We start from the raw sequence: 25166 nt of genomic DNA on the forward strand, positions 1-25166 counted from the left end.
AGATTTACCAAAACTAACAAGACTTTATTTCTCATCGGCAAAAGCGCGACATGTTGCCATTTCTTATAAAATATTATCCCCAGCTACTTGGTAACTTAAAACTATTTTCTTTTCATTGTAAGTAATTTCGAAGCTTTGTTACCATTTCTTTGCAAGTAAAAGCGTGTTGGGTTTATAATTACTGGCTTTACAACTTTAAATCTCACAATATGCATGATGGTATATGTTAAATGTATAGGCACGAAATATAATGCACCTCTACAACAATGAACATAACTATTAAACTGAAGCTAGCGCGACTCCAATGTTTATCATGGATTTGAGCTTTGACTAGTAGAAAGAGAACCTAAACTTTAACTTTTGTGTGTATTTTACGGATTGAACCACATTATGTATCACATATGAAACATTTCAATATAACATTAACTTGCTGTACGTTTTTAAATTTTTAACCATGGTTTCACTACTACGATAAATTTTGTTTTCCTGGGTAAAAGCCCAAAGAAAGAAGTAGGTTTCTTTTAAACGTTTCTTATTGCCTCTAGTTGATTTTGAGTACGAAAACTCAGATTATAAAAGAAAGTTAATAACCAAAACGGTTCACTTAAAGCAATTTTAGAATACATTCGAACCTCCCGTAAGCGGCCACCCAAAATGTCAAGCCTAGGGTGGTCACTTACGGGAGATGGTCGCTTACGAGAGCTTAGACCATAATGGGTCAAAATTTTGCCGCATTAGCATATGGTAACTGCAGAGACTTGCCCCGTGTTTTAACGTTTTATTCGTGTGAAAAGTAAATTTCGAGAAAAAATCCGGTACTTCCCATTGAGAAATTTCCGTCTCCAGGAATCCGATAATGTTACATCACCTTATTATCCAATTTCAGCTCTATTATTTGTAAAGTGGTCGCTTGTGAGAGGTTAAAATCGAAAGAAAATTTCAAATTTTTAGCTCTGAAAGTAGTCGCGATCGCTTAGGAGGGGTGGTCGCTTACAACAGGGTCCAAATGTGGTGATTTGACCTGGAAACTTTTGGTATTTTAGAAAACTGGTCGCTGAGGAGAGGCGGTCACAACCGGAGGTTCTACTGTAGCTACCTAAAATAAGTATACATTTTTTTGCGATTGATTTTCAATACAAACTTTCCCGCCTGCAAATAGTGTTTGCTTTGAGGTGTAATTGGTTTAAAACGCTATATCTACAACTGCAATTGAAAAAGTACTCTATTGAGAAAGTAACTGTCTTTAAACTATTGTTGCTACTCTGTCCACTTTTAACACTGCCCCAGGAGAGACAACTGTCCATACTCGGTTAAGTATTTTCCACTTTTTCCAAAATGCGCTTCGTCTGGTAAACCAGATGTAAAAGTAATGCATTCTCAAGAGGATCATCACTCCACAGAGAGAGTAAATGGCGGCAAATACAGCTGTCGTTTCAGGCTCCTTGGACTTGACAAGCAGTTGAAAGATGCAAAACGCAAAAATGGTGCAAATACTAAATACTGTCACGAACAGGTACCACAGGTCCACTCGACTGCAGGGACCTAGACCCCCGCTCGGTAAACGCCACTATAAAACAAGAAAAAAAAACAAATAAGACATTTTCAGCAAACGTCAGGGTACCTCTTTAATATGCCTCCTTAAATAGTAACCCAATCATGTACCGGTTCATGTACTTATGTCCAGACTGCAAAACCCAGCGCTTGCCATTACAGTTTGCCCTGGGAACGGAAATGGACACAATGGAGTTGAAAAGTCGCTCATAGAAAACAGGGGCAAGAAGTTTTATAGCCCACTTCTGAGTTACCTTATGTCTCTGTGTCAAAACAAGACTTCGTGCGAAACAATTCACATGAAAATGTGTTCCGCCGACAGGTTCACTTTCCAATCAGTCTCATTTTCATATGAAAGGTTATTCACAAAAACTCGTTTCAAAACAGAGGCACAAGGTAACTCGGGAAAAAAGCCTATTGTTTAAGTGGACACTCTAAAGGATTGCGGTCCAAAGCCAACGATTTTGAATATTTTTAAGCAAAAGTAATTTTCACTTTCAATCAAATTGAGACTGATAAAACATTTTACAGGATTTGCCTTGATTTAGTACACAGCTGATCGCAAGCTCTGGAATAGCAAAGTTACCCCGGCGCTAAATTTCCCGCTCTATATAGTGGTTCAACCCCCGGGGAACTCCCACATAAAAATAACGGAGATGCTCGTAATACCTGTTAAGGGTTAAAAACGCTGTTTTGGCATGTCTTTGGGTGTTTAGCCTGAAAAGGTCCAAAGCAGGAGCTTTTGCGACACCTTTTAGTATACTGAGCCGAAAAAATATGACAGGAGATAATGTTTTCTGTAAGAATTGGTACCTCTTAGGGGAGTAAAAATAAATTAAAAGCCACGCCCACAAAACCGGATCTTGGCCATGGTACCTCTTAGGAATTCTTTTCAAAATTTCTGACGAGCAACCCCGTCTTTTCTATATGGGGGTTCCCCCCGGGGTTGAGCCCTCCTGGGTTCAGCCTCTATATATATATAGATAGATAGAGCGATAGCGCAGAAGGGGTTCGGCAACTGGTCTGGTAATCGAAGTGCGAGCGGCAGATCACATGATAAAAGCGCCCCTAATTTTCAATCAAAACTAGGAGACCATAACAACTCATCAAAAGCTATGTCTGACCTCTGTTACAATGACCCTTTTCAGACACGGTTAACTTTTCTCATCTACATTACAATCTAATCCCATGTGTATGCGAAGCAATTTAGCCAGAAACCACAAAATTGCCCCCAAATGCGTCACATACATGTTGGATATACTGTGATGCAAATGAGAAACTGTTGATTGTGAAAAGGGGCTATCATAATTCCATTTGATGCGAAATAGGAAACTCAAAAGGAGTCCAGAGGATTCGAGTCTCAACTCCCCTAATTTTAATTCAGTTCCAGAGCTTCTCGAATACCTTAAACACACGAGCAATCGGGCTCGGTGGAGTGACACCAATATGAAGAAAAGGCATTTGTCAAATTTAAGCAGCACGTGATTTCAGTGTCTATGGAGCTTGACGTCTCTTAGTACCACTGCCGACCAAATTACAATGGTTAAATTTACGCAATAAAGCGTATTATATAACGTATTTAGCTCACTAGAACAACTCATAATAAAGCAGTCTACCGATGTTAGCCGAGACAAGACAATATTTATTTTCTTTGGTCATGTCACACCAATATACTTTTATTTACAGAGGGCTGCTAACCTTGAAATTCGCTGCTCTTTCATTTACACACAGATTTTCAGAAATTTCATGGTGAAATTCACCATTTACGAATTGCCTTGGTTAACCTGTGTGAAGATGAGTCTTCGTGCGAAAACATTTGTGTAAGAAGATGTTTTACCTGGTCGTTCATTTTCAGTCACTGAAACTCATTTTTGCAAGTTGAGGCAAATGGCGGCTTGTAAAAAGCCAATGGTTGTCGCGTGGCAGACCGTTGTCTCGCGAAATGTACCGTCTGCCGAATGACTAATGTTTCGACTGAATAATTATATTCCTGGAGTTGTATAATATTAACAAATAATAAAAATATTGAATATTGTTTGCGAAGACTTAAAACTAAAGTAGAAAGTGGCTTTACGAATTTTGTCGAACGAGTTAATTCGTATAAGAAAAAAAAAACTGAAAAGATCTAACAAACGCTGGAGAACAATTTCGCAATAATTGTTCACAATAGGTCGCAGCAGGTTAAATAAGCAAAAATGTGTTAGGAAATAATAATTACAAAAAACTTGATAATAAGTTTACAATTCAAGGCAATCGCAAACTCCGATCTGAAGAAATTAAAAAAAAAACAACTAAGAAATACATGGTATTCAAATTGCAAGTGTCTTTGGCAAAAATTGGAACTTAATATTTTAACATTTATTTTTAGACAAGAGGATAAAAATAATTAGCTTAATGCAAATAAAGTGCTCGGCTTTAGAATTGCACGGAGCGAGGTCCCAGATAATTGCAAAATTTTGACAAGTGTTGATAAATGACAATAACTGCTGTCTAGTGGGTTTTATTGTTTCTCGTTTTTTTATGACCATCATATTTCACTTTCAAGTTGATGGTGGAGCTACACTTCGAATTAAAGTGCTTTTCAACACTTTTAGCGAAATGCCAACAAGCCATGTGATGACTTTTTTATCATTATTTGGCGAAATTTCAACTTTTAATTATTATTTCAACTTTTATTTGGCGACATTTCGACTTCAAATAGAACTCAAATAGAAAATTGCCGTGCCATGTATCAGCAAATCATTTCAATACAAAAATGTTATTCCCTCGCCGCAATGAAAGCGCCTGTTTGTCAAGTTTCAGAATTGATTTTCAATTTTCCTGCACCTTCACGGCGTCAGATATTTCTATCACTGTTTATAATTACCCACCTGTAATATATTCGTCGCAGATTTCTGTATATAAAATGCAGGTTGAAAGTAATTACTCAGACCGCGAGAATCTATCTGGTAACACTTGATTCCACCACGTTGCACTGAATACAACGTGTGTTTCTTTGGTATTTGTGTGGACATAACATTGATCTTCTAGCGATTTGATGTGACAGAAATAAAAAATCGCGTTGTTACAGTAAGAATTAATACCAGTGGGTGGTTTTGTGGTTAAAAAGATAAAATTGACATTGATAGTAACCGGAAACCCAGTATTCTACGTGCTAAATTAGCCTCAAATATGACGATATTTCAGTAGTGGCTAATCGGTATTTTAAGTATTAACTAAAATCACTCGGGCGCACGAATATAAACAAAACATTGCAATTAATAAATAATGCTTAAAACAGTGTTATTTTTGCAAACAAAGAAACCATGTGCCTTATGAAGTACAAAAATATATAACTGCCTCTATCTGAATAAACTTGTCATTTACTTACCTGCTGTAGCGGCTTTGTGCGCTTCTTTATGGCGACATGACGAGAACAAAGCTCGCACGAGGACGTCTGCGAAACTTGGAACCATTTCACAAGACAACTTTCGTGGACCCACTTCGTAGATCCGGCGCACTTACAGGGACTGATCAAGACTTCTTCCCCACTGCTTTGACAAATACGACACTCGTCTTCGCCGATCGTAACACAACCGGCTTTTTTCAAGTCGCTGGCCGGCGTCGTGAGAAAAGCTGTATCGTCGTTGCATGTGCATTTCCGGTCATCGAGCAATTTGTCACAGGCATCATGGCTTTCACCGGTATCAGAAGTTTCACTATTTCTTGAGGTTACTTCAATTTGCAAGTCACACAGCTCTTCTGTAATACAATCTTCATTCGTCGCTGATAGATCTATTCTGGCAATGTCACGCTTCCATGTAACATTATCATCATCATCAGTAGATTTACCCAAAAACTTGTCTTTGCCCGCTCCTGCGCCAAGTCCCTCCATGTCTCAAAAGCACATTTCCGTGAAGTGATTCCCTTTATCTGCGAAAAGATAAAGGGAGGCGTTTCATATGGACATGACCCGCTAGGCATGATCGAATCACAAGTGAATTGGAGAACGCGCGTGCCTGATTAGCCAAAGTCAGTTTTCTAGACATTCTGACGCTATGAACAACTCTAACTTTTAAAATACATTTTACCTTGCTTCTTTGGCCGTCACTTTGTGAATCCCTTACAGCGAAAATCTTTTATGTCAAACACTACACCTTTACAGTACTTATCCAAATAAAAGCTTTTGGTGTAAGTGGGAAAATTTCTATGCGCGCCAAAGCTTGTGATTGTTTTGTAAAAGAAACACGAGTGAATATTGTCGCCTGTCAATGGAATATGTGCCAAGTTAGCGTGATTGGTTTAAAAACCTTTTGTTTGCACGTTTGGGAGGGTAATTCACACGGAGATATTCTGTCTGATTGGTCCGTTATTCGGTAACCGAGCCAACCGGAAGTGAGCGGAACGCTTTTCACTGGCTTTGTGTGACACATAGGAAGTCACACGGAGATAAAATTTACGGGGTTTTATTCCTTTTCATCATCAAATTGACAAATGTTGGCACTCTGCCTCCACACGAAAAGTAATCTTTCCTGTGATCTTCCACAACCTGTTCACAACGTGTCATATGTGAAATCTGCATATTTATCCTTGAGGGCCAGATAAATGTTTATAGTTAGCCACTGCCTAGGTTAAAACTCATTTCCGGTTAACTCAAAAGAGAACTTGACGGCGAGCAGAAAAAAAATATTTTGAAAATTTAGCGTTACAGACTGCAGTTGTTTCTTTCTTGTTGTGAATTGGACCTTTACTTGTTTTGCTTTTAGATTTCAAAACTACTCTAATATCTTTGTTGATATAACGTGCAAAAGGGCGTTAGATAAGCCGCTTATATTATTACCTGTGTCTATTTGTTTTAAGGGTGTTTTAAAACCCAAGCCCTTGAAAGTCGCTCTGACGAGCTCTTATGGCACATAAAAGCAGAAGAATGTAGACATTCATACAGGCCGGAAAACATATTTCAAACCAAAATTATTGAGTCATCTTAAACTGCAACTTGCATTACTGTCTTGACAGAAATATTATTCACGAACATAAGAATATCACACGCATATAAAGAATATCACACGGAATGGTTTCCCCCTTTCAACTCGTGTTTCGTAAATGGAAAAATTTGCGCGAGCGACCAATCCGAAAAAATAAAACATGTTACGTAATTCCGGCGAGAAAGGGATGAATTTTGCGAGCGAACAGCTAAAAAATTCAAGACCATTTGTTCTTTTTTAATCAGGTATTTTATCAATTCTGCAATTATAGCATTAGGGCCAATATCGATCTATCAATGGCGTGACAGGTCAGACATTCTCAGACGAAAGCCATGAAGCCATGTAAATGCATTCTAGAATGACACCTCGAGCTCTTTTACCTAATTTGTTATCGTTTTTTTTTTGTCTTTTTGCTGAATGTTCCTCTCAAGAAAATCTTTGAACCCCTCTGCAGACAGAAAGCGATTAAAACTAATTATACATACATAGGAAAAATCCAATCTGATAACAGTGACAAGTTCTAAAAGCCATTGTTATGTTACCAGAACAACAATAGATAAACATAACAGTGCCGTTATCTTGTGTTTGATCTCATCGAGATCCTTATGTCCCTTATGGCCTGGAAGTGGCTGAAGACTCTGAAGGATGTAATTTACTGCAACAGGACTTCTTGTCCCACACGAAACTTTAGGGAAAGAAAATTATAATTACATAAAATATTGTACGACACATTTACTGGGATTTACTGCCAAGGTTGAAGTTAGAGCAAAGAGTCAGAAAGTAACTCACCCGTTTCAGACAGTTGAGTCATGGTCCTTATAATGTTGTAAGACAATGCAGCAATATCAGTAATTAGTTTCCAGAAGGAACAATAATTCTTTCATGACGCTCCGCCCTATCACACTCCCCCCCCCCCCCCCCGCCGTGTCCCCTCTGTCCATCTAACCCCCTCCCTCTCCAGCCCTCATCCACATCAACCGAGAACAGACGACAGTGAAAAGGCATATAATGTGCACGTACCGGATTTCATTGCCCAAGTCCAAGTCCTAGATTCTATAAGCCCACGAGCACAGCTCCAGAAGTAAGGACCCAGTCGGCTACTGGCCGAGTCAGGTATCAATCATGGACCCAATTATGCTAATAAAGTCAATACAAAAAGCCATTATTAAAGACACAATTGGCAACTGTTTCATCTTTACTCGAGTCTTCCCTCAAGACTGACTCCCCTTGATTTTATCCAGTTTCTTTTTGTTTGTTTCCTTCCGGAAACAGACATTGTAAACAGTCGAATTTCCTCTTCACAATTTGTCGGTGTACATACCAAGTTACCATGCAGAAAACTGATATAGTTAGAAAATTTGGCACATTCTGCACAAACAGATATGCGACGCAATTGTCTTTGAAAGCAACCCCTTAAAAACGCAATGTTCCAAACCTTGTCCTTCTGTACTTAAACGTACAGATGTTTGACTTGTGCATAAAAATGCACCAAAGTCCATTGAAAGCCTGGACCTTGGACAGTCATTGATGCACGAATTTATTTGTGCAAATTAAATTGAGAAATAGAGCGAGCTACCATCATTCTTTAGGAAGCAAACGGCTTTATTTATTACTTTACTGAAAGCATCTCAGGCCAAACTATAGCAGGAAGGCTTAACATCGCTGACCTCTTCGATCGAGAACGTGTTAACAGTATCCCGAAGACAAACATTGTAGACTAGATAATGCTTTTTCATCTCATAATCTTAATCACGTCATGTTTAATTCCCTAGCTAAAACACCCACCTGTCCTATAAATAAACCAGCTGAAACCGATCACTTATAACTGACGAAGCGCGTGTGATGTAATCCGGCTTGCACTTGATTTTTGTTAAAAGTGATAATTTTTGTGCATGTTCTGTACGTTATGTTTAGCACAGAACATCACCGTCCCAATACAGAAACTGCATACTGTATTTTGCTTCAAGTTTCTTTCACGCAGGTATTTTTCTTTTATTTTGTAATTTATCCTAAATTATTTTAGGTAGCATGATTAGACTGCCCAAAACTCCCTGTTGGATATTACAATGTGATATTACAATCTCCCGCAATCTAAGAGATGGTCATTTTTGGCAATATGAGAAATGATATTTTTAGAAATCATACCTGCACTCATCAGAACTCAAACTCAATTGTGAGTGGGCTTCGCTATCCTACAGAAACCCTCAACACCCTATGACTCAGGGAAAGGCGAAAGGAAGTCAAGCAAAATGAATGATTGGTGAGGTGAAACGTGGAGTAGTATACACGTGTTTACAACTGGATTAACTATTTGGCAGTCGGTGCTTTTAGGGACCTCTTTGGCATCCAGACATCTTTATGAACTAAAAACTTTCATCATTTGCCACAGACTGCGCCATAGAGAAAATTCGACATGAAATACACTAAGCTGCCGGGGAAAATAGATCAATACATCTTGTTACTTGTAAATTTACTGAAAGTGTCCCAGAATTAATTGAAACAACAATATTGTACTTGAATTTACAAGATCGACGAGCACGGGTACCACGGCCGACGGAACAGGCAATACAAAGTATCTTATATGTAGCTGCTGACTCAGGCAATGAAATCCATCTTTATTCACAGATTCTCGTTTCTGGCTTATCGCCAGTAGTGTAAACATCCTTTGATGACGCAAACCCACGAATAGTTCCCACTTACTCAACCTTTTTAAACTCGTTACTGACAGGAAATATGGCAAGCACGAACTAGAGTACGTGAAAGTATTTCCTTAGTCACGTTTCCTTTCAGCGCTATAAGTATGTTCTTGAAATGCTCTTCTCTTCAGAACTGATTTTGAAACTTACAGTGGTCGGCTAAACTGTCGTGAAAATTCCTGGATTTTTTTACCCTAAGCCCGAAGTAGCCCTGCAGTCAGTGAAGGGACGTTTCACTCCTAATTTGGCCTTGGAAGCGCAGGGTTCTCACAAGACTAAAATGCTGACCGCGGATATACCGAGTTAAAGTGAATTTTGTCACGTACCGGTTCTGTTAGTTATCATATTTCTTTGGAGTCTTGATATGAAACCAAACCCGACTCACTTAACCTCGAACAGTAAATAAAATTCCGATACAATGCAATGCCTGTAATCCGATTGTGAACCGGCGGTTCACTGGAGTACACTCGATCCCGCTTAACTCGTACTTAGTCTACAGGCTCGGTCACTAGTGAACGGGAAGTGAACAGCAGTTCTGGGCACAAGATTAACTCCTCTCTTGTCATTATATAGCGGGTTGCATGTCATTTACTCTTTTGTTTATCCATTTATTTGTATTTCTGTTTTCTTTTTCTCTCTCTTTCTTCATTAATTGATGGTTTGATCTATTTATTGTAGTTATACGAGGTCAGGAGCACAACACCCGCCCGGATATCTTGCAATCTAAGTTGGACTGTAAACACTCCGAATGTTCTTTTTTCACATTTTGAAGTAATGACTCGGAGGGAAGCAATTATAGACTGTTCACAGCCCTCTATTTTCTCGTATTTTTATTTGATCGTATGCGCGGATAGAATCGCAAGAGAACTGCAAGCAAGATTGGGGACGAGGGACGAGGGACGAGGGGCGTAAACGCGTGTTGACTGATTGCACTGCATGTCTCTTTCAGTTTCAGCGTGGAAGCCTTTTGTCTGATAAATCTTTGGTTTCCCAAAACAAGCAAGCAATATACACCCGAAACATACACTACTCGCCGGATCGTTTTAAAGTATGGCATCAGGATAGATCGATCAAGACCATTGCGAAAGCTGGGTTGAGAAGAGAAATGGACCTTTCTATCTATTTTAACGATGTCACGCTTTTCCGATTTTTTCATCCAACAACGACTCGGAAGAAGCCTCACCGCTCGATTTATCATGTAGAAATATGCGAAGTTTCGTGGGACTCCGTTGGAAATTAAACTTATGAAAATATGCCCCCCAAACTTGCCAAGTTACATAGAGATTTTAGGCCAGGGCCTATAGGGAGCAAGCGTTGCCCCCTGTATACGTTTCTTTGTAAAAATTGGCAATATAGCCAGTATTGCAAACTGAACAAGCAAATAGCTTACGTCGACTAATATGTATTAAAAAATTGCCTTCAATTCGTGGTGGTTCATTGGTAATTCTCAGTGTTTTGCTATTTGGCGGCCAGAATGAGTAAATATTGACAGAGATTTATGTAAAGCCATTATACTACGAGGATGGTTAAGGGTATTTTCGTGACCCGTGATCGGCCCTTTTTATTTCCTGTGAAATGTGAAATAGCCATTTTTTCCCTCGTGAATCGTGATTTCCATAGTCGCCGTGAGCCGTGATTTTCCAAAACGTTCTCTTTTATTTTCCGTGAAGCGTGAAATGCCAATGTTGTATTTTTCGTGAATTGTGAAAAGGCTGCTTTATTTTCCGTGAAACGTGATCTATACCCCCCCTGTACCACCCTCTACTACTGGTAAACTTTTTGTTTTAATATATTGCAATCAACTTCCGCCAGCCGCGTTTTGTTGTAGGACCTGTAGCTACCTAAAATTTCTAGACAGAAAATTATTTAACACCACGGTGGGCGCTAATCCCTTGTATTATTAGCAAGTTATCTGAAGTATACAGTTGAAACCAAGACATAGCTCTGGATTAAAACAGTATACAGTTAAAACAACGGCCCAAACTGCTTACGACGAAGTGTCTAACTGTTTCCTTGCTGAATGGGCAGATTCCAAGACTTCCTTTCTTTCAGTATAAAATAAAGCATTTGAAACCCTCGCGGCGGGGTGTCATAGCTACCCCACATAGGAGTCTAGGCTTAGGAATTTTATTTAGAAGTTACATGGCATAATTTTGAGTCAAGCACTCCGGCAGGCTTTCAAATGACTGAGCATAAATATAAACAATTTTTCAACATATAAATACAATATTATGTAAAAGTTGTGAGTTTTAGTTCACCAGTGCACTGTTTTCCTTTCTCATAGCGGGTATGGTCTGGGGGTGGGGGTTTCCATATTGCTCGTTTTCAGTGTCACGCAATTCCAAAGTAGATCAAAATAAAAATCACATCCGGTCAATAGATAAAGTCCAGGATCTGGGAAATAAAAGAAGGTAAATATGCAAAGACTATCGCCAAAATTCTGATCACAGCAATTTTTCTTATGCGAGATACGCGGAGAAATTTTTTACCCAAATTTATAGAGATTTGTATGGAGACGCCATGCTGGTGCCCATCCGTATGGGCACCAACATGGCGGCCGGAAACCAACAGAAACATCTGTCACTGAGTTTTGCTACAAAAGCCTGAATTTATCCCTCAAGGAACTCTAAAACATTAAAATAATACTTTTTCTGAGACATGAACTGTTCAGATGGTCAAGTTCCTCGAAATAAGTCACTTTTTTAACCATCATGACCGCTCTATAGGCCGTCATGTAAATGCCGCGTTACGCAAAAGCTTAGAAATTCAAGCGTACTGTATCACAAAACCAAGAACCCATTCGGAGCGAAAATTTGTATGAGTATTAGTTTTCAACTGCTCTTATACATCATTAAAGTAAAATCTCAGGAGGATCAATAGTTTTGTAGTTCGAATTTTAGTGACGTCATGTGAAAACCAGCTATAAAAAGGACGAGGGTACTCGCGATTCGTCGTACCTTTTAGGAGTTAAAAAAAGCGGTTTTGGTACCTCTATAATAGGGTGTTCAACCTCAAAAGGTCCACAGCGGGAGGTTTTGCGAGACCTTTTAGGACATTGAGCTGAAAAGTGCGACAGGAGATATTTGAAAATCGACTGAATTTCAATTTTGTTGCAGAATTGCTACGTCACGCCACGCCCTACAAAACAGGATCTTGGTACCTGTAATGGGTTCTTTTCAAAATTTCTGAAGAGCACTCCCGGCCCTCCCGGGCTATGGTCCGGCAGCTGACTCGGCTCGTGCGATTCGTTCCTTGCCAACAATGATTAATTTGTATCGTCAATGAAAGTAGTTTGCTATTTATACGTATTTAAAGACATGAAACATGAAACACGGTTTGGCAGGTTTATATGGCGTACAGGTGAATAAAAAGTACCAGAACTGTGAGGACTGTGTGAGATGCAAAATTTCCTCCAAAAAGATAAACGGTCATAAAACGCTTTCCTTCGGAAAAAATACAACAACAACATCCTCTTTATTACTCTTTTTTCACTAATTAATACAGAAATATATAAAAAAATTGCTAAAAATTTGGGTTCTGGCAATCAGAATTGAAGTTGATTGTTTATGCTTCAACAGAGTTTTTCCCCTGGTATATTGACGATTTAGGTTGAGAAAACTCACGTCCTCCAATGATAACGCTTACAGCCGATTGCACATTTTGCTCCCGTTTATCACCTGTCAACAAGCGGCGACAAATTGTCTCCACCGTGTATTTTATTGTTCGAGTTTGCAAGTAGATGAAATTTGCATGAATTAAAGCTTTATTCACATCGGGCAAGACTGATCTTGCCCGATTTCCCGCCAAAAGACAACGGAAATTCACACCCGCTAGAAAAGAGATTCTGGTGTGAATTTCCTGTGCTGCAAAGCTAGCCAAAGTCGACATGAAGTATTTTTGCGTTTAGCGCAAAGCTTTGAGAATGGCGTACGATATTTAGAAGCTCAAGCATCGTCACGAAAGGAAATACAAGAAAAGCTGTTGATTGTTTGAAGTTGATTGTCCTTGAATCGAACTGAATCGAATCGAATTGAATTGAATTGAATTGGAGTGCGAAGAGTCGTTGTCTGCGTTCAGTCACGATATCTTTTCATCTCATCAGTCGATATCGAGGTTTCCCTTTTAGTTTCTGCTTCTATTTCTGAAAAACCACGTGGAAAAGAAGTGTCGATAAATAGAGCGTTTCTATTGGTTTTTCGTTGCATAGTGTGAACTAACCGCATCGTTGATTGGTTCGTTCCAGTTTTCCGAGCGAATAAATGGATGCTGATACTGCAGGTTCGGAAGCCCGCGTGGTTCGATCGACGATGGTGGTGTGAAGACTTTGCGGTACAATTCGCTCTTCTAAGTAAGGCAAGTGGAATCCTTCCGCGTTGTGTATGGCCTTCCTTGTTTTTCTCCTACGCAATCGAAATGTTGCACTGAAATCTCGGTAGTAGCATGAAAACTGGGATGGTTTATTTGACAGTATTATAATTTTCTAGCGCTAGACAGACTGAAGTGGATATCGAAGTAAGTTGATTCTCTATGACTGATAATGGTTCTTTATCCGAGGTTTGGCGTTTAACGGTTCATTGTCTGCAAAACAAAGTAGATCTCGGACATCATTAAGTCTTCAATGCATATTGTTTTATGTTGCGGGTATAATTTTTGGTTTGATTTCGCTCTCATAGGCGGTGTAAATTTCATTGTTTACATCGGAAGTTGTGTTTGTTTCTTCTTTGTGCAAGTAGAACAAAACTAATTCATGTGGCTTCTAATTTTCTTGCTTTTAGCTAAAACCTGCCTTACTTTGTAAATCTTCGGGCACCTGAAAGTTTGAAAGTTGAATTCCATGCATTTAGCCAAGCTAAGGGCAGGTCAAACTTTGATAGACAAAAACTGATTGTTGAGTTATCAATTCAATCTCCGAAAATATGACACCAGACTTTGACGAAAACTCTTGTTATTACACGATAGCCTCATCACTGGACCAAACAAATCTGCACTGAAGAATAATTCTTGTTCTCTTGGCTGACTTCTGATCACAGTAAGCTTATATCATTAGAGTATGTGGAAATTTGACCTTTTAAAGTTCCTTTAATAATAATTTGCATTCTTGTTTAAAAACTCTCCAAACTTTAAATGGCGGGTTCGGTGATGAAACATTTCCATCCATGGCTGATTATTTAGCCATCCCCTGCAGCCATCCCCTGCAGCCATCCCCAGTTGAAACTTCTGATCCAGCCAGAATGTTGTGTGATGAGAAATATTAACAAATGTTTGATTCTTTTAATTGGTTGATTCATCCACCATGATGTCAGGTCAAGGAGTTTGATCATTTACGCCCAGATTGTGTCTTCATATATTGTGTCTTCATCTCCAGCGTTGCAAACATGTTAACATAACAAACAAATCATGGGCAACCTGACAGTGTTGTTGTCGGCACCAAGAGTAATGACCTCCATCGGGTTCTGTAGTTGTGAATTCATTTATCAGATTGTCAGCCAATCAGATTTGAACAGAAGTCCATGAACTGATGAGTTGCAACTTTGAATCAGTCATAGCTGTCATTGTTGATGCTCACCGAAAAGATTATGGCCCTGGGATTAAGAATAAACAATGACTCGGTGACTGGACATCTAGAAAAAGAGAACTCTGTTCCAGCGTGTATTTTCTAATGCAATATTGCAATATTGCAAACCATTTTTCTTTATATAATTTGGCTTGCTGAAAATGTTGGGTGTTTGTTTCTTTCAGGTCGCGATGTCTCAACAATCCTCCCAGACATCCAACTGCTCACTTGAGCCAATAATGTCCCAAGAGACGTTTGATCATGTCTTTGAACATGTCATGGGTACTTTTGAAAATCAGCAAGACTTACACAAGTACAAATTTTGTTGGTGCAATTTAATTAATATACCTGGAAGCTGTTGGTTAGAGGTGATAGAGATAAGACGATGACATAGGGAGGAGACTAAAAAGCGTCCTTTTTTCAAAGAAGTCCATAGACATTTTATTTTTTTGCCGGCTTCATGGTCGCCCTCACTCCCTTTCACTTCATTTCACTTTTAGCCAGAACCCCCTTGGGGTGTTGGGCCGGGCTCTTACTCCCCAAGCTTACTTAAACACACGCTTGCTTTGCTCAAATTGACAAGACCCAATAAAACAGTAAGTCCACAATGATGGTCATGAGTAAAAGGTCCAGCAGATGTGAAAACTTTGGGATCATGCATGGTCCAAACATGGGGCTTAGTCTGTGTGTTTGACTTTCCTGTATGACAACAGGTCTTAGCGGGCGGGGGGCACTGTCGGTTTAGTATTTTTCCAAAGAACACAAAACAGTGATCCTCGTTGGTGTTCACACACAGCTTCCAATCTCAACCTTAGTACGTATTGAACAACAAAGTACCTTCCATGGACATGTGAGGTTGTCCTTCGGTAGCATGTTGGGTAATTAATAAAAGAGACTGATAATGCCGTAGATCGGCAAAAAAGCTTAGAATAAAAAGAAAAACAGTAGCTCAAGGCCTCAATATAATCATCCCTTGTACCTACCACGAGCTTAAAGTTAACAAAGTTAGAGTTAACTTTATCGGTGTAAAACTTGTTATTAAATGTTACTGTGTCTTTTTAGGATTCAGACTGAATGTCAGATGGCACCAACGATTATACAGCTAACAGATGAGAATATACATGGTATGTTTTTAGCTCAAAGTATTAGTAATGGTTACAAATCCTTTTGGATATACATGTATCAAGGCAAGAACGTAACTGGGTAGGAAACAGGGTTGGAAACTTGCTTTCTATATCATGTACTTATTTTCTGGTTGTACTACAGGACAACATTGGTATCAACTTACCTACATGTACATGTGGTATGTATGTATGAACTGTATGTGCATGCAGGTTAATTGAATCTAGGTTTTGTGATTTCAGAAAATGTGCAGATGACCCTGGACTGTGTTGGCGTCGTAAGACCTGAGGTATAACACTTTTGACTTTAAAGTTGTAATTCTGTCAAATCTGTTTAAACTGCAGCCCCTTCTCATATTATTATTTAAGGCTCAATTTTGTCTTTTCAGTCAACACTTTCCATAGTTTCCATAGAATTCCGAAAGTAACAGTCCCGCCAAAAATAACGCCTTCCCGAAAGTAACGTTAATTTTTTACCTTCCTATTGAACCGTGATCAATTAGTCACAATGTGACCATTACTTTTGCCCTTCAGTTTCAACAATTGGAGCCTGCACTGTTTTTGTGGGTGTTACTTAACATTCATAAAAGGAACTGTTAACTTCATATTAGACATGTTACACATCTGCTTTGTCTAAAATGACTATGAGTAACTGTACAAACGTTACGGCTACCCAAAAGTTGCAGCCCCTATTGCCTGCTAAATGCAAAAGTAACAGGGCTGTTACTTTCAGAATTCTACGGTATTTAATTGCCCTTCATATTTTTATCACTCGCCAGTTTTCTTGAAAAATTGTAAAAAAACAGGCTTTGACAGTCAGATTAGTGTTGCTTTTAATTGGACAATCAGTTTGCAAGCTTTTTAGAATTTCAAATTATATTTGCTTGGCAGGGTAATGAATTCCCCCTGTTATTGCAAGACAACAGTTTTCGATCAGATCTCGTTGGACAAGAACTTACGCATTTCAAACGGGAACCAGAGGAAAACCCAATCATCCCATCGACAATGGCCACTCCACCTCCAGAACAGCCCATTCCGCAGCCATTAATAGTATGCAATACTGATTTTCCTGGGAGTTATGGTTTTGACCTTGGTTTCCAGGAAGAGAAAGGGCCTGTGACAAAGTCAGTGCAATGGACTTATTCGCCATCCCTAAAGAAATTATTTGTGAAAATGAGATGTATTGTACCTCTTAGATTTAAACTGCAAGGTTAGGACATTGCTGTCTGACTTACTGATTTTCTGTTGACCTTTTTGTTATTTTTGTGGCTCTAAAAATGTGCTCATGGCAACTTGGTCTTTGTTACAGTTTTTCCACCTCCTGCATCTGGTTTGTATGTTCGAGTGGTGGTGATATACAGACAGCCAGACCATTATCGGGAAATTGTAGAAAGATGCCCCAATCACATCACCCAACACAAGGATGGTTAGTTTCCATTTTCTTTCCTTGCATTTCCAAATGCATTTGCTACTTCAGAAATGAGAAGAAATCCAGTCAGCTATTTGGGTGTTACACACTTGTTTTTATGGTAGACGTAATGTTATGTGTAGATGTACTTACCGGTATGTACATGTACTGTAACAGAATGAAAATTAAATTTTACAGAATTAAATTTATGCTGTACATGTAAGATGGTAATTCATTTACATGTAGTTTCACTGTCACTATCAGGCCATCATGCTCCTAAGCATATTCTGAGATGTGAAAATCCAAGAACAAGTTATGTGACCTGCCCAGAGACTGGAAGACACAGTATAATAATTCCTTTGGACTCACCACAGGGTAAGTTGGAAGCTTGGCAATTTCTTGGGGCTATGATGACTGATGATATAAAAAGATTCCAGAGATACAGTACTACACTATGCCCTCACAAGTACATGTTAGTTACTGCAACAACAAGAAATACCCTCAGCTGAATCTTTTAATCAACAGTCATCCCCAGTAGTAATTATGCTGCTTTAACAGACAAAAACATTCAGTTATATTTTGTAGATCAATGACGGATACAACACACCATTTCATAGTAAATTCAATGTTTCTTTTCATTTTTATTTTGTAGCTGGCAGTGACTTTGTGACCAATATGTTCCAATTCATGTGCTTCAGTTCATGTCCTGGTGGTTTGAATAGACGGCCCATCATTGTGGTTTTTACCCTGGAGTTAAAGTAAGTTTTGGATTAATATGGTACTTAGAAATCAATTTTTTTTGTTACTAAAGTGCATGCAATGCTAGCATCACTATTTTCTCAAGCATTGAGATTCATGTACAAGATACGATAATGATCAGAATTTACGTGTAAGCTTGGATTGACACACAAGCTAGTGAGAAATCAGCACTTTGCAAGCATAATAAGGGCTCCGAAAAAACGTGAATTCCAGCTTGCCCTCTGGACAAGCAGCTCTCAAATTTTGCTCGCCCTGGGCAAGTTTTTAATTTAGTTGGTGGACAACTTGCCCAAACCCTTCCCCTTCGGCCAGCAAGTAAGAATGGAAGTTACTTGCCTGCCAGGAAAAACTACTTGTCCCGGACTACTGTCCAACAGCACTGTTTTCAAGCCCTGAATTGTTGGTCCTAATATTGTGAAAAGTCGTAGGAATAACAATGATCTCAATTTGAAGTCCAGTGTACTCAACATACTGTAGGCGGCATCATGTAACAATACAAAGTACAAAGAAACACTCACAGGAAATGTACTTGAAAGAATCAACTGAAGGGAAAGTCAATTGAGCTAAACATTAACTTCTGTTTATACACTAGCAAAAACAGCTATATGTTATATATAGAAGTATTTTGTACCAAAAACATAACAGTCAAAATAGCAACATGTACATTGTATACAATGTACTTTCCTGTTTTATTTTTTCAGTAATATGGTATTGGGACGGAAAGCCCAAGATATACGCATATGTGCCTGTCCAGGAAGAGATAGGACTATTGAAGAGAACGCAGAAGCTAAACGAAGGTCCAATCAACCGGCAGCCACTTCTGTAATTTCTCAAACTGCAAGTGTAACACCACCCCCAACCCCTCAGGTATTATCAGCCCCTCATACCCCTCCAGAGGAGCCAACAACATCCACTGGTGAAACAAGCCATGTTCAAATTCCAAAGTTAACCAAAAAGAGATGTAAGTGTGGAGTTCCATGTACAATTCCAAAAGGTAAAGGCTGTAGCGTAAAGTGGTATCTCTCCTCTCCCTGGATGGGATGCTAGTCCATCGCAATCCCACCCCCTCCTTATGGCACATTTTGTCTCTCAGGTTACTGTGCCCCTAGGATGTTAAAATTATTTTCTGTTCTCCAGTTTTCTTTGCCTTTGTGGAGAGACACTCTTATGTCAAATTGAGGACACTGACCAGACCAAAACAGTCCTAATAAACTCTTGAGATATATTCCTTTGTACTTCATGTATGTCCCATTATGTTCTTGTACATGTAACAATAAATTTCAAGGTGTCTAAAACTTACAAAAACAGATTCATCATCAAGCTCAAGCATCCAAAACCTTTTTGCAGAAAGTTAATGCTAATTGCTGAATTGAGATTGTTATTATCACTATCACTATCGCTATCGCTATCATTATCATTTTTATTAGCAAATTTAAAAACCTTCTTAGTTACAAATTTGCACTCAAAACTCGAGTTTTTCCCACCCTTGGCCCACCAGAGACAATAAGGTTGCATATAGCATTGCTTGGAACCGCGCCTTATGGCCACCTTCTTATTATGGCTACTCTGTTCTGGTCCTTTCCATAGTTCAGTCAGTCATTGTCTTATTTTAATAACCCCTTTGTTATGGCCAATCTACTACTACAGCCAGATTTTTGTGGCGTGCAAATGACCAAAAATGGGGTTCCACTGTGCTTGAAATGAATGTTTTGTTTTTTAATCTGATTTCAGGAAGTGTCATAAAAACTTGCTTCTTTTTATTCTTGTTTGAATCTTCAGCACATTCCATCATGTCATCTGGGTTTGAAGTCAGGGCATTGACTGTGGATAGAAATAGACTAAAGCGAATACGGACTAATGAAGATGAGGAGATTTTTACGATACAGGTTAGTAACACTATGTTATCAGCGTGAGACAAAATGAGGTAATGCTCAGACTAATGGCTTCCTGTAGAAAAGGAAAGGGGTGAGGAAATGTTGGGGTAGTGTGTCTCTAAGGACCATTTTCATGTAGGGAGTGGGGAGGTAGGAATCTCCAATGGGCAACAGAGTGTTGAGCCACTCCACTGTTTCAAGTTTCAAGTGTCTTGGAAACACCCCCCCCCCCCCCCAAAAAAAAACATTGCACAGCACTTGCACGACATTGAAGTGAGGTCTGCAGATATTAGAAAATTAGTGGCATATGAAATAGAATGAGGGGTTAAATATTGTTAAGTGTCATTCTCTAAGTCATTCATTGTAGAACATTATGGAGCAATGTTGACAACTTTTCAAGCAATTTTTTCCTTCAGTTTAGACAATAAGAATATTGTGCCCTTCAATAGTAGCCCTCAGTCATTAAGGAGTTAATCATTTATAGCCTTTTTCCTTTATTGTAGGTTAAAGGCCGTGAAAAATATGAAATGTTACTGAAAATCAAGGAAAGTCTTGACATTATGGACATGGTTCCACAGGCTCAACTTGATAATTACAGGGCAAGGTACATTAAGTCTCTAGTAGACATACAAAGGAATTGGAACAAGTACTTATAATTACTTTGACCTGCAGTGGTACATGTACATGTTATTCAAGAATGCAATAGAGAATGTAGACTGAATACCATGCTGTAGAATTGTACTACTGTGTTGATTATGCCAGCACTAGGCCTGATACTTCAACTACACAATGTACTATACTCTTGAAAGTGGGCCATCAAAGAACGTACTGTTTTTGGACTGAACAGTATTTAAAAGTACTCACCATTTTCAATTTCTAAATATGGTGTCTTGTTCATAGACTGACATGCAGACTCTTTGGTTGTTTAAGAGTGCCGCATGGGACCCCCAAAATTTATTGGTGCCCCAGACTACATGTATCAAGGGTTTGGGATACTATTATGGTATGACAAATGGTGCTTACCATTTGTCTTACCATTTGTCATCCTGGAATAAACCTGTTGGGGTGAATGTTTCATGTAAATAATGGTAAGGGTTTTTCAAAATCAGCAAACCAACCAAAGGAGATAGTGTTTTATACCATTTTACAATTTGATTTCCCATAATTGTTTTTGGCTGGCGAGAGACTGGAAACTGGAAAATGAAGTAAATGTCAAGGAAATTTCCCCTGTTCTGTTCCGAACGGAAAGATAGGAAGGACTACTTCTGGAGGTAGTCTTCAAATGTTCGATTTCTGAATTGATTTTCCAGAAAATTACTGTTCCATTTGACTTTCAACTGAAGTTGGCAAAATGGCAAGCACCCCTCGAGATATGATGTTCTAGAGCAGACAGGGCCCTCTGCCCTTCAATTCTTTTGTTTGTTATGAATTCAAATGACTGTGTCATTAACTAATGGTTTGTTTATTGGAATTTACAGCTGTCCACCTTGTGGGAGAATGAGGAGTTCACAGAATTCACAAAATTCGAATTCACAAAATTCAGATTCTCAAAACTCTTCAGATTCTCAGCCAGTAAGTTTTCTTTTGCCTTTTTATAATTACTCCCTGACTCTAGCTGAATGGTTCTGGCTTTATTCATTTGGTAAGTTAAATAGGGTGGTCGAACGTGAAGTTTTGTAAGTGAAAAAGTGTTTTTGCTTGCAGTGTATTATTGGTTTGTTGACTCTATGGTATATTGACTGCTTTCTAAGCTACATGTAGCTAGCGGCTTAGTACACTTCAAGCCCTAATTTATCATGATCTTCCTTACGTTTTTTCTTCTCAAAAAGTCGCTTGACTAGACCTAGCTCTCTCTTGGTATTTTATTGTTATACCATCACAGGTATAAAAATCTACGTACTGTTATTGCAACAGTTTGACCGTAATGAGACAGAATTATTGTGGATTAATACTATTAATATAAATCTAGGCAGGGGAGATGGACTAGGGGTCTTGGGATCAGGCTAGGATATTGAGCAATGGTTACTGGTAATAGCACGAGATTCATAAGACACAGGATGACCAATAGTATTTATACCTATTAGCGTGATTACACAACTCATTGTAATTCAAAGTAAAATTTTATGGAAAGCTGGATAGATTTTGGGCACTTTTGCGTATCTGTTGATCATAGCAGTTAGTTACTTTACAGCAATTGACTAACAGTTTTTATATTTGCAACTTTGCGTGGGGGTCTGTCTCCGGGTCTACTTACTCAGTATCCAAGATATTGAGGTAAATTTACTAATCATGCGTTATTACAGGATGAACTGGAAGGTACTCCACCGGCTACACAACTGTCACGTTCGGACTCTGGCTCCTCGTACCAGTCTCCTACGTCCTCCCAGCACAGTTCTGGAGGAGGGACTGGGATCAATGCTGTGAGGTTTACTCTGAGAAGAACTGTCTCGTTAGACAAGAAGGGCTTCCAATCATAACTTGGTTGTTATTTAGGAGTATTCACATCATCAGAGAGGGTTTTTTATACTTAAAGTTGTTAGGTTCCAGTTTTTAATAGACCTTGATATTTTGTGCTTACAGCGAGGACAAGAACCATAACACTTGACAGTTTTTGGGCATGTTTGCATTGACTTACTTTTTTGTAAGAATTATGGCTCTTCATTCAGCATTTTTCACTGTTTGTGACGTGCTGGTCTGGTACAATACATAATAGCCTCTTCCAGGTGTTCAGTTAGTTGGGCACAGTGAGAAAAACGGTGAGCAAAAACGGGAGAAGTGAGAGAAAGCAAAGGAACGTTTTCGCTTTTTCTCGCCATGCTTCTCCCCCATTTTTTTGCTTGCCATTTTTTGCTGCACCCCAGCTACTGTAACTGAACACCTGGAAGAGGCTAAATAATGTAACAAGCCTTGAGTTAATTCCATAGTGGCAAAAAAACAAGTAAAATGTCAAGTGTTCATAGTTCAAGTGTCATTACTGGTAGTAATAGTCACCATCACTGATGTCTCTATAGCAACTGTTACTCGTGTCACCCAACAATGTTTCTCTCGTTGTTTGACAACCTAAATAATGACTGCAAAGACGACACACGTTAAGGTATTCCGTGGTGATATTTTAGAATGTAACAAATCAGAGACAGCTCTGTGAGATGTTTATTTTTCCAAGAGCTGTAAAGAAGATTAGATTATTTTTATATTGTAAGTTTTTGCTACCAAGAAGCATACTTCTATAATTTATGTAATAATAATTTGCTTATAATAGGTGCAGTTGATAATTAGATTGTCTTGAGGTTAATGCTGCAATACATTACTGAAGTGGTTCAGTTAAAAATTATTTCAGTGGGAGCTAATTATTATTTTTTTTTTTGATTCATGGTATGATTTAAAGTCTTAAACTGGTAGAGGTACAGTCTACCTTTCATGAAACATTGGTTTAACTTAAGGCAACTACGATTGGTAGAAGACTAGTTGTCAAGACAAAGATGTAGTTTTATATAGATAACACACGTTCTGCAAATGCCTGACAACTTTGGAAAGTTTAAAACTTCCCCCTCTCTCCCTGTGCTGTTATTTTAGAGGGTTACCAATGATAATCATGCTGTGGTTTTTAAACCTTAAAATTGAGGAGGGTTTAGGAAGAAGTAGTTTACCTATTTCATCCTCCAATTTGCTGGAAAAACCAAACTGGTAGAACTAGATATCTCAACAGTCTTTTTTTAACTAGCTCACTTGGAGTAGACAATGCTCTAAGAATATTAAAACACTGAGATCGAGGGGAAAAATGAATGATACTCTTTCAAAGTTGATTTTAGTTTCCTTCTGCAGTGCAGAAAATCATTCTAAATTGCATGTAGATAAGAGAATGTACCATTTATTTGGTTTGTTGTGTTTGCCAAGACCAGTTGTAGGTGAGACATATCATATGTATATATAATTGTATAATACAATGGGTTGGTTTATGTTGTTGTTAACAGTTAACATAAAGTACAGTGCAAGGTGCTGCTGTTCATGAAATAAATGCTAAGATATAAGACTTGTACCTCAGTCCTGCTTGTGTCATATCCCCCTGAACCTCCTATCTGAGAGACCCGAGATCAGTATGGAAACTCTCATAACTGTTTTCTTATGTTTTCCATATCTCTCCTTGGGAGAATTTGGTTTATCATTTGTCATTGTCTGTTTGTTTTTCTGTTATATGTCTTGATCTTTCTCAGTCATAACCATTTTCGATTCAGGAAGGGACGTTTGAAGTTTATTCCACTGGGACATTTGAGGATTAACAGGCAAATGCTTCTGGGAAACGCTTTTCAAGTGGAACACTTTAAAAAGTGTTTCTCAGAAGCATTTGCCTGTCAAAAATAAGTTGATTGCTTTTAGTAACTTGTGTTTCATTGTTGGTGATAGCAAATATTCTAGGGTATAGCGAGCTCGAGTACGAATTGCAGAGTGAACTTATAACTTCATCCTAAGAAATGTCGATCTATTTTTACATCCATGTATTACTGAAAAGAAAAGAATGAAAAATGTCAAAACTAAGAGGCTTTGAAAAAATACAACAGTAATTTAAGATATAATGTAAGTTTTAAGCTTTGATTTTGTTGAGGCAGGGGATGACAAATTGAACGTGGTTTTTAGGGTACATTTTTGATGATCTTGTACTCTGAATGTTTCGCAAAGTAAATTTTTGAAAAATTGAACGTGTGAGACATTCATTGCCCACTGCCGCTTAATATGCAATCAACTCTGATGCGAGTTTTTGTTTAGCTGTTTTCACTCGCTCAAAATTAAAGTCAACCCCATGGCCAAACATCATGCGCACGGCTGCCCTAAAGCTTGCTGAACCTTTTGACTAGCTCGTAAATGCTAGCAACGTGTAGCGTTATGGACTAGAGTAAGCGAACCATTTGGAAAAAGGACAGAGGTACACATTGCCAGAAAACGTTCTTAGGATTTAGTTGTCGCGCTTACCGCTAAACATTTATTTACAGAGCTTGCTTGGCAGTAACATACGCTTTTACACGTTTGGGTTGTCAGTGACAGAAATAAACTTCGCTAAAGTAGGCTTTAGCACAAACACTATTATTGGACTAATGCAAAAATGTTTTGAGGATTTGCAAAATAAAATTCAGCCGGTAGTTTCCACATTTGTCAAGTGGGACAGTCCAATATAAATGTCATAAATTGCACATCACGCCATAAATGTGCAACATACTTTGATGGCAAGAGATCGTAAAACAGGGAA

General features: G+C 38.6%; 2 protein-coding genes across 8 annotated transcripts; one reads left to right on the top strand and one right to left on the bottom strand.

Moving 5' to 3' along the window:
- Positions 1-3: 3 nt before the first annotated feature.
- On the bottom strand, positions 4-8349 carry LOC149116111 (E3 ubiquitin-protein ligase MARCHF4-like). 3 transcript variants are annotated; one of them, XM_089282061.1, is made up of 3 exons: positions 7536-8349; positions 4922-5463; positions 4-1567 (listed from the first exon to the last, which is right to left on the bottom strand). In XM_089282061.1, the coding sequence occupies exons 2-3, from the start codon at positions 5423-5425 to the stop codon at positions 1244-1246; spliced, it is 828 nt and encodes a 275-aa protein (XP_089138187.1). In that variant the 5' UTR covers positions 5426-5463; positions 7536-8349; the 3' UTR covers positions 4-1243. The 3 variants fall into 3 exon arrangements, with proteins under 3 accessions (XP_089138187.1, XP_089138188.1, XP_089138186.1); XM_089282062.1 differs by lacking the exon at positions 7536-8349 and adding an exon at positions 7305-7404; XM_089282060.1 differs by lacking the exon at positions 7536-8349 and adding an exon at positions 5622-5929.
- A 24-nt stretch (positions 8350-8373) lies between these two features.
- On the top strand, positions 8374-23957 carry LOC110065373 (cellular tumor antigen p53-like). 5 transcript variants are annotated; one of them, XM_020772502.2, is made up of 14 exons: positions 8374-8496; positions 13455-13564; positions 14951-15078; positions 15828-15889; positions 16130-16176; positions 16778-17096; positions 17196-17312; positions 17559-17669; positions 17947-18052; positions 18755-19047; positions 19833-19939; positions 20431-20531; positions 21406-21499; positions 22231-23957. In XM_020772502.2, the coding sequence occupies exons 2-14, from the start codon at positions 13475-13477 to the stop codon at positions 22402-22404; spliced, it is 1749 nt and encodes a 582-aa protein (XP_020628161.2). In that variant the 5' UTR covers positions 8374-8496; positions 13455-13474; the 3' UTR covers positions 22405-23957. The 5 variants fall into 5 exon arrangements, with proteins under 5 accessions (XP_020628161.2, XP_020628162.2, XP_089138181.1 ...); XM_020772503.2 differs by having other exon boundaries at positions 18755-19014; XM_089282055.1 differs by lacking the exon at positions 8374-8496 and adding an exon at positions 14171-14240 and having other exon boundaries at positions 13490-13564.
- Positions 23958-25166: the final 1209 nt, after the last annotated feature.

The sequence above is a fragment of the Orbicella faveolata genome, unplaced genomic scaffold (genome assembly GCF_042242905.1).
Source record: "Orbicella faveolata isolate gen_17 unplaced genomic scaffold, um_ofav_v1 contig_12, whole genome shotgun sequence".
NCBI lineage: Eukaryota > Metazoa > Cnidaria > Anthozoa > Scleractinia > Merulinidae > Orbicella > Orbicella faveolata.

Coding starts and splice junctions, on each gene's coding strand:
- LOC149116111 (XM_089282061.1), bottom strand. CDS start 5,425: ATGGAGGGACTTGGCGCAGGAGCGGGCAAAGACAAGTTTTTGGGTAAA. Junction 1,568..4,921: donor GCACAAAGCCGCTACAGCAG/GTAAGTAAATGA, acceptor CTTGTTTTATAG/TGGCGTTTACCGAGCGGGGG.
- LOC110065373 (XM_020772502.2), top strand. CDS start 13,475: ATGCTGATACTGCAGGTTCGGAAGCCCGCGTGGTTCGATCGACGATGG. Junction 15,079..15,827: donor AATCAGCAAGACTTACACAA/GTACAAATTTTG, acceptor GTGTCTTTTTAG/GATTCAGACTGAATGTCAGA. Junction 17,670..17,946: donor TCCTTTGGACTCACCACAGG/GTAAGTTGGAAG, acceptor TTTATTTTGTAG/CTGGCAGTGACTTTGTGACC.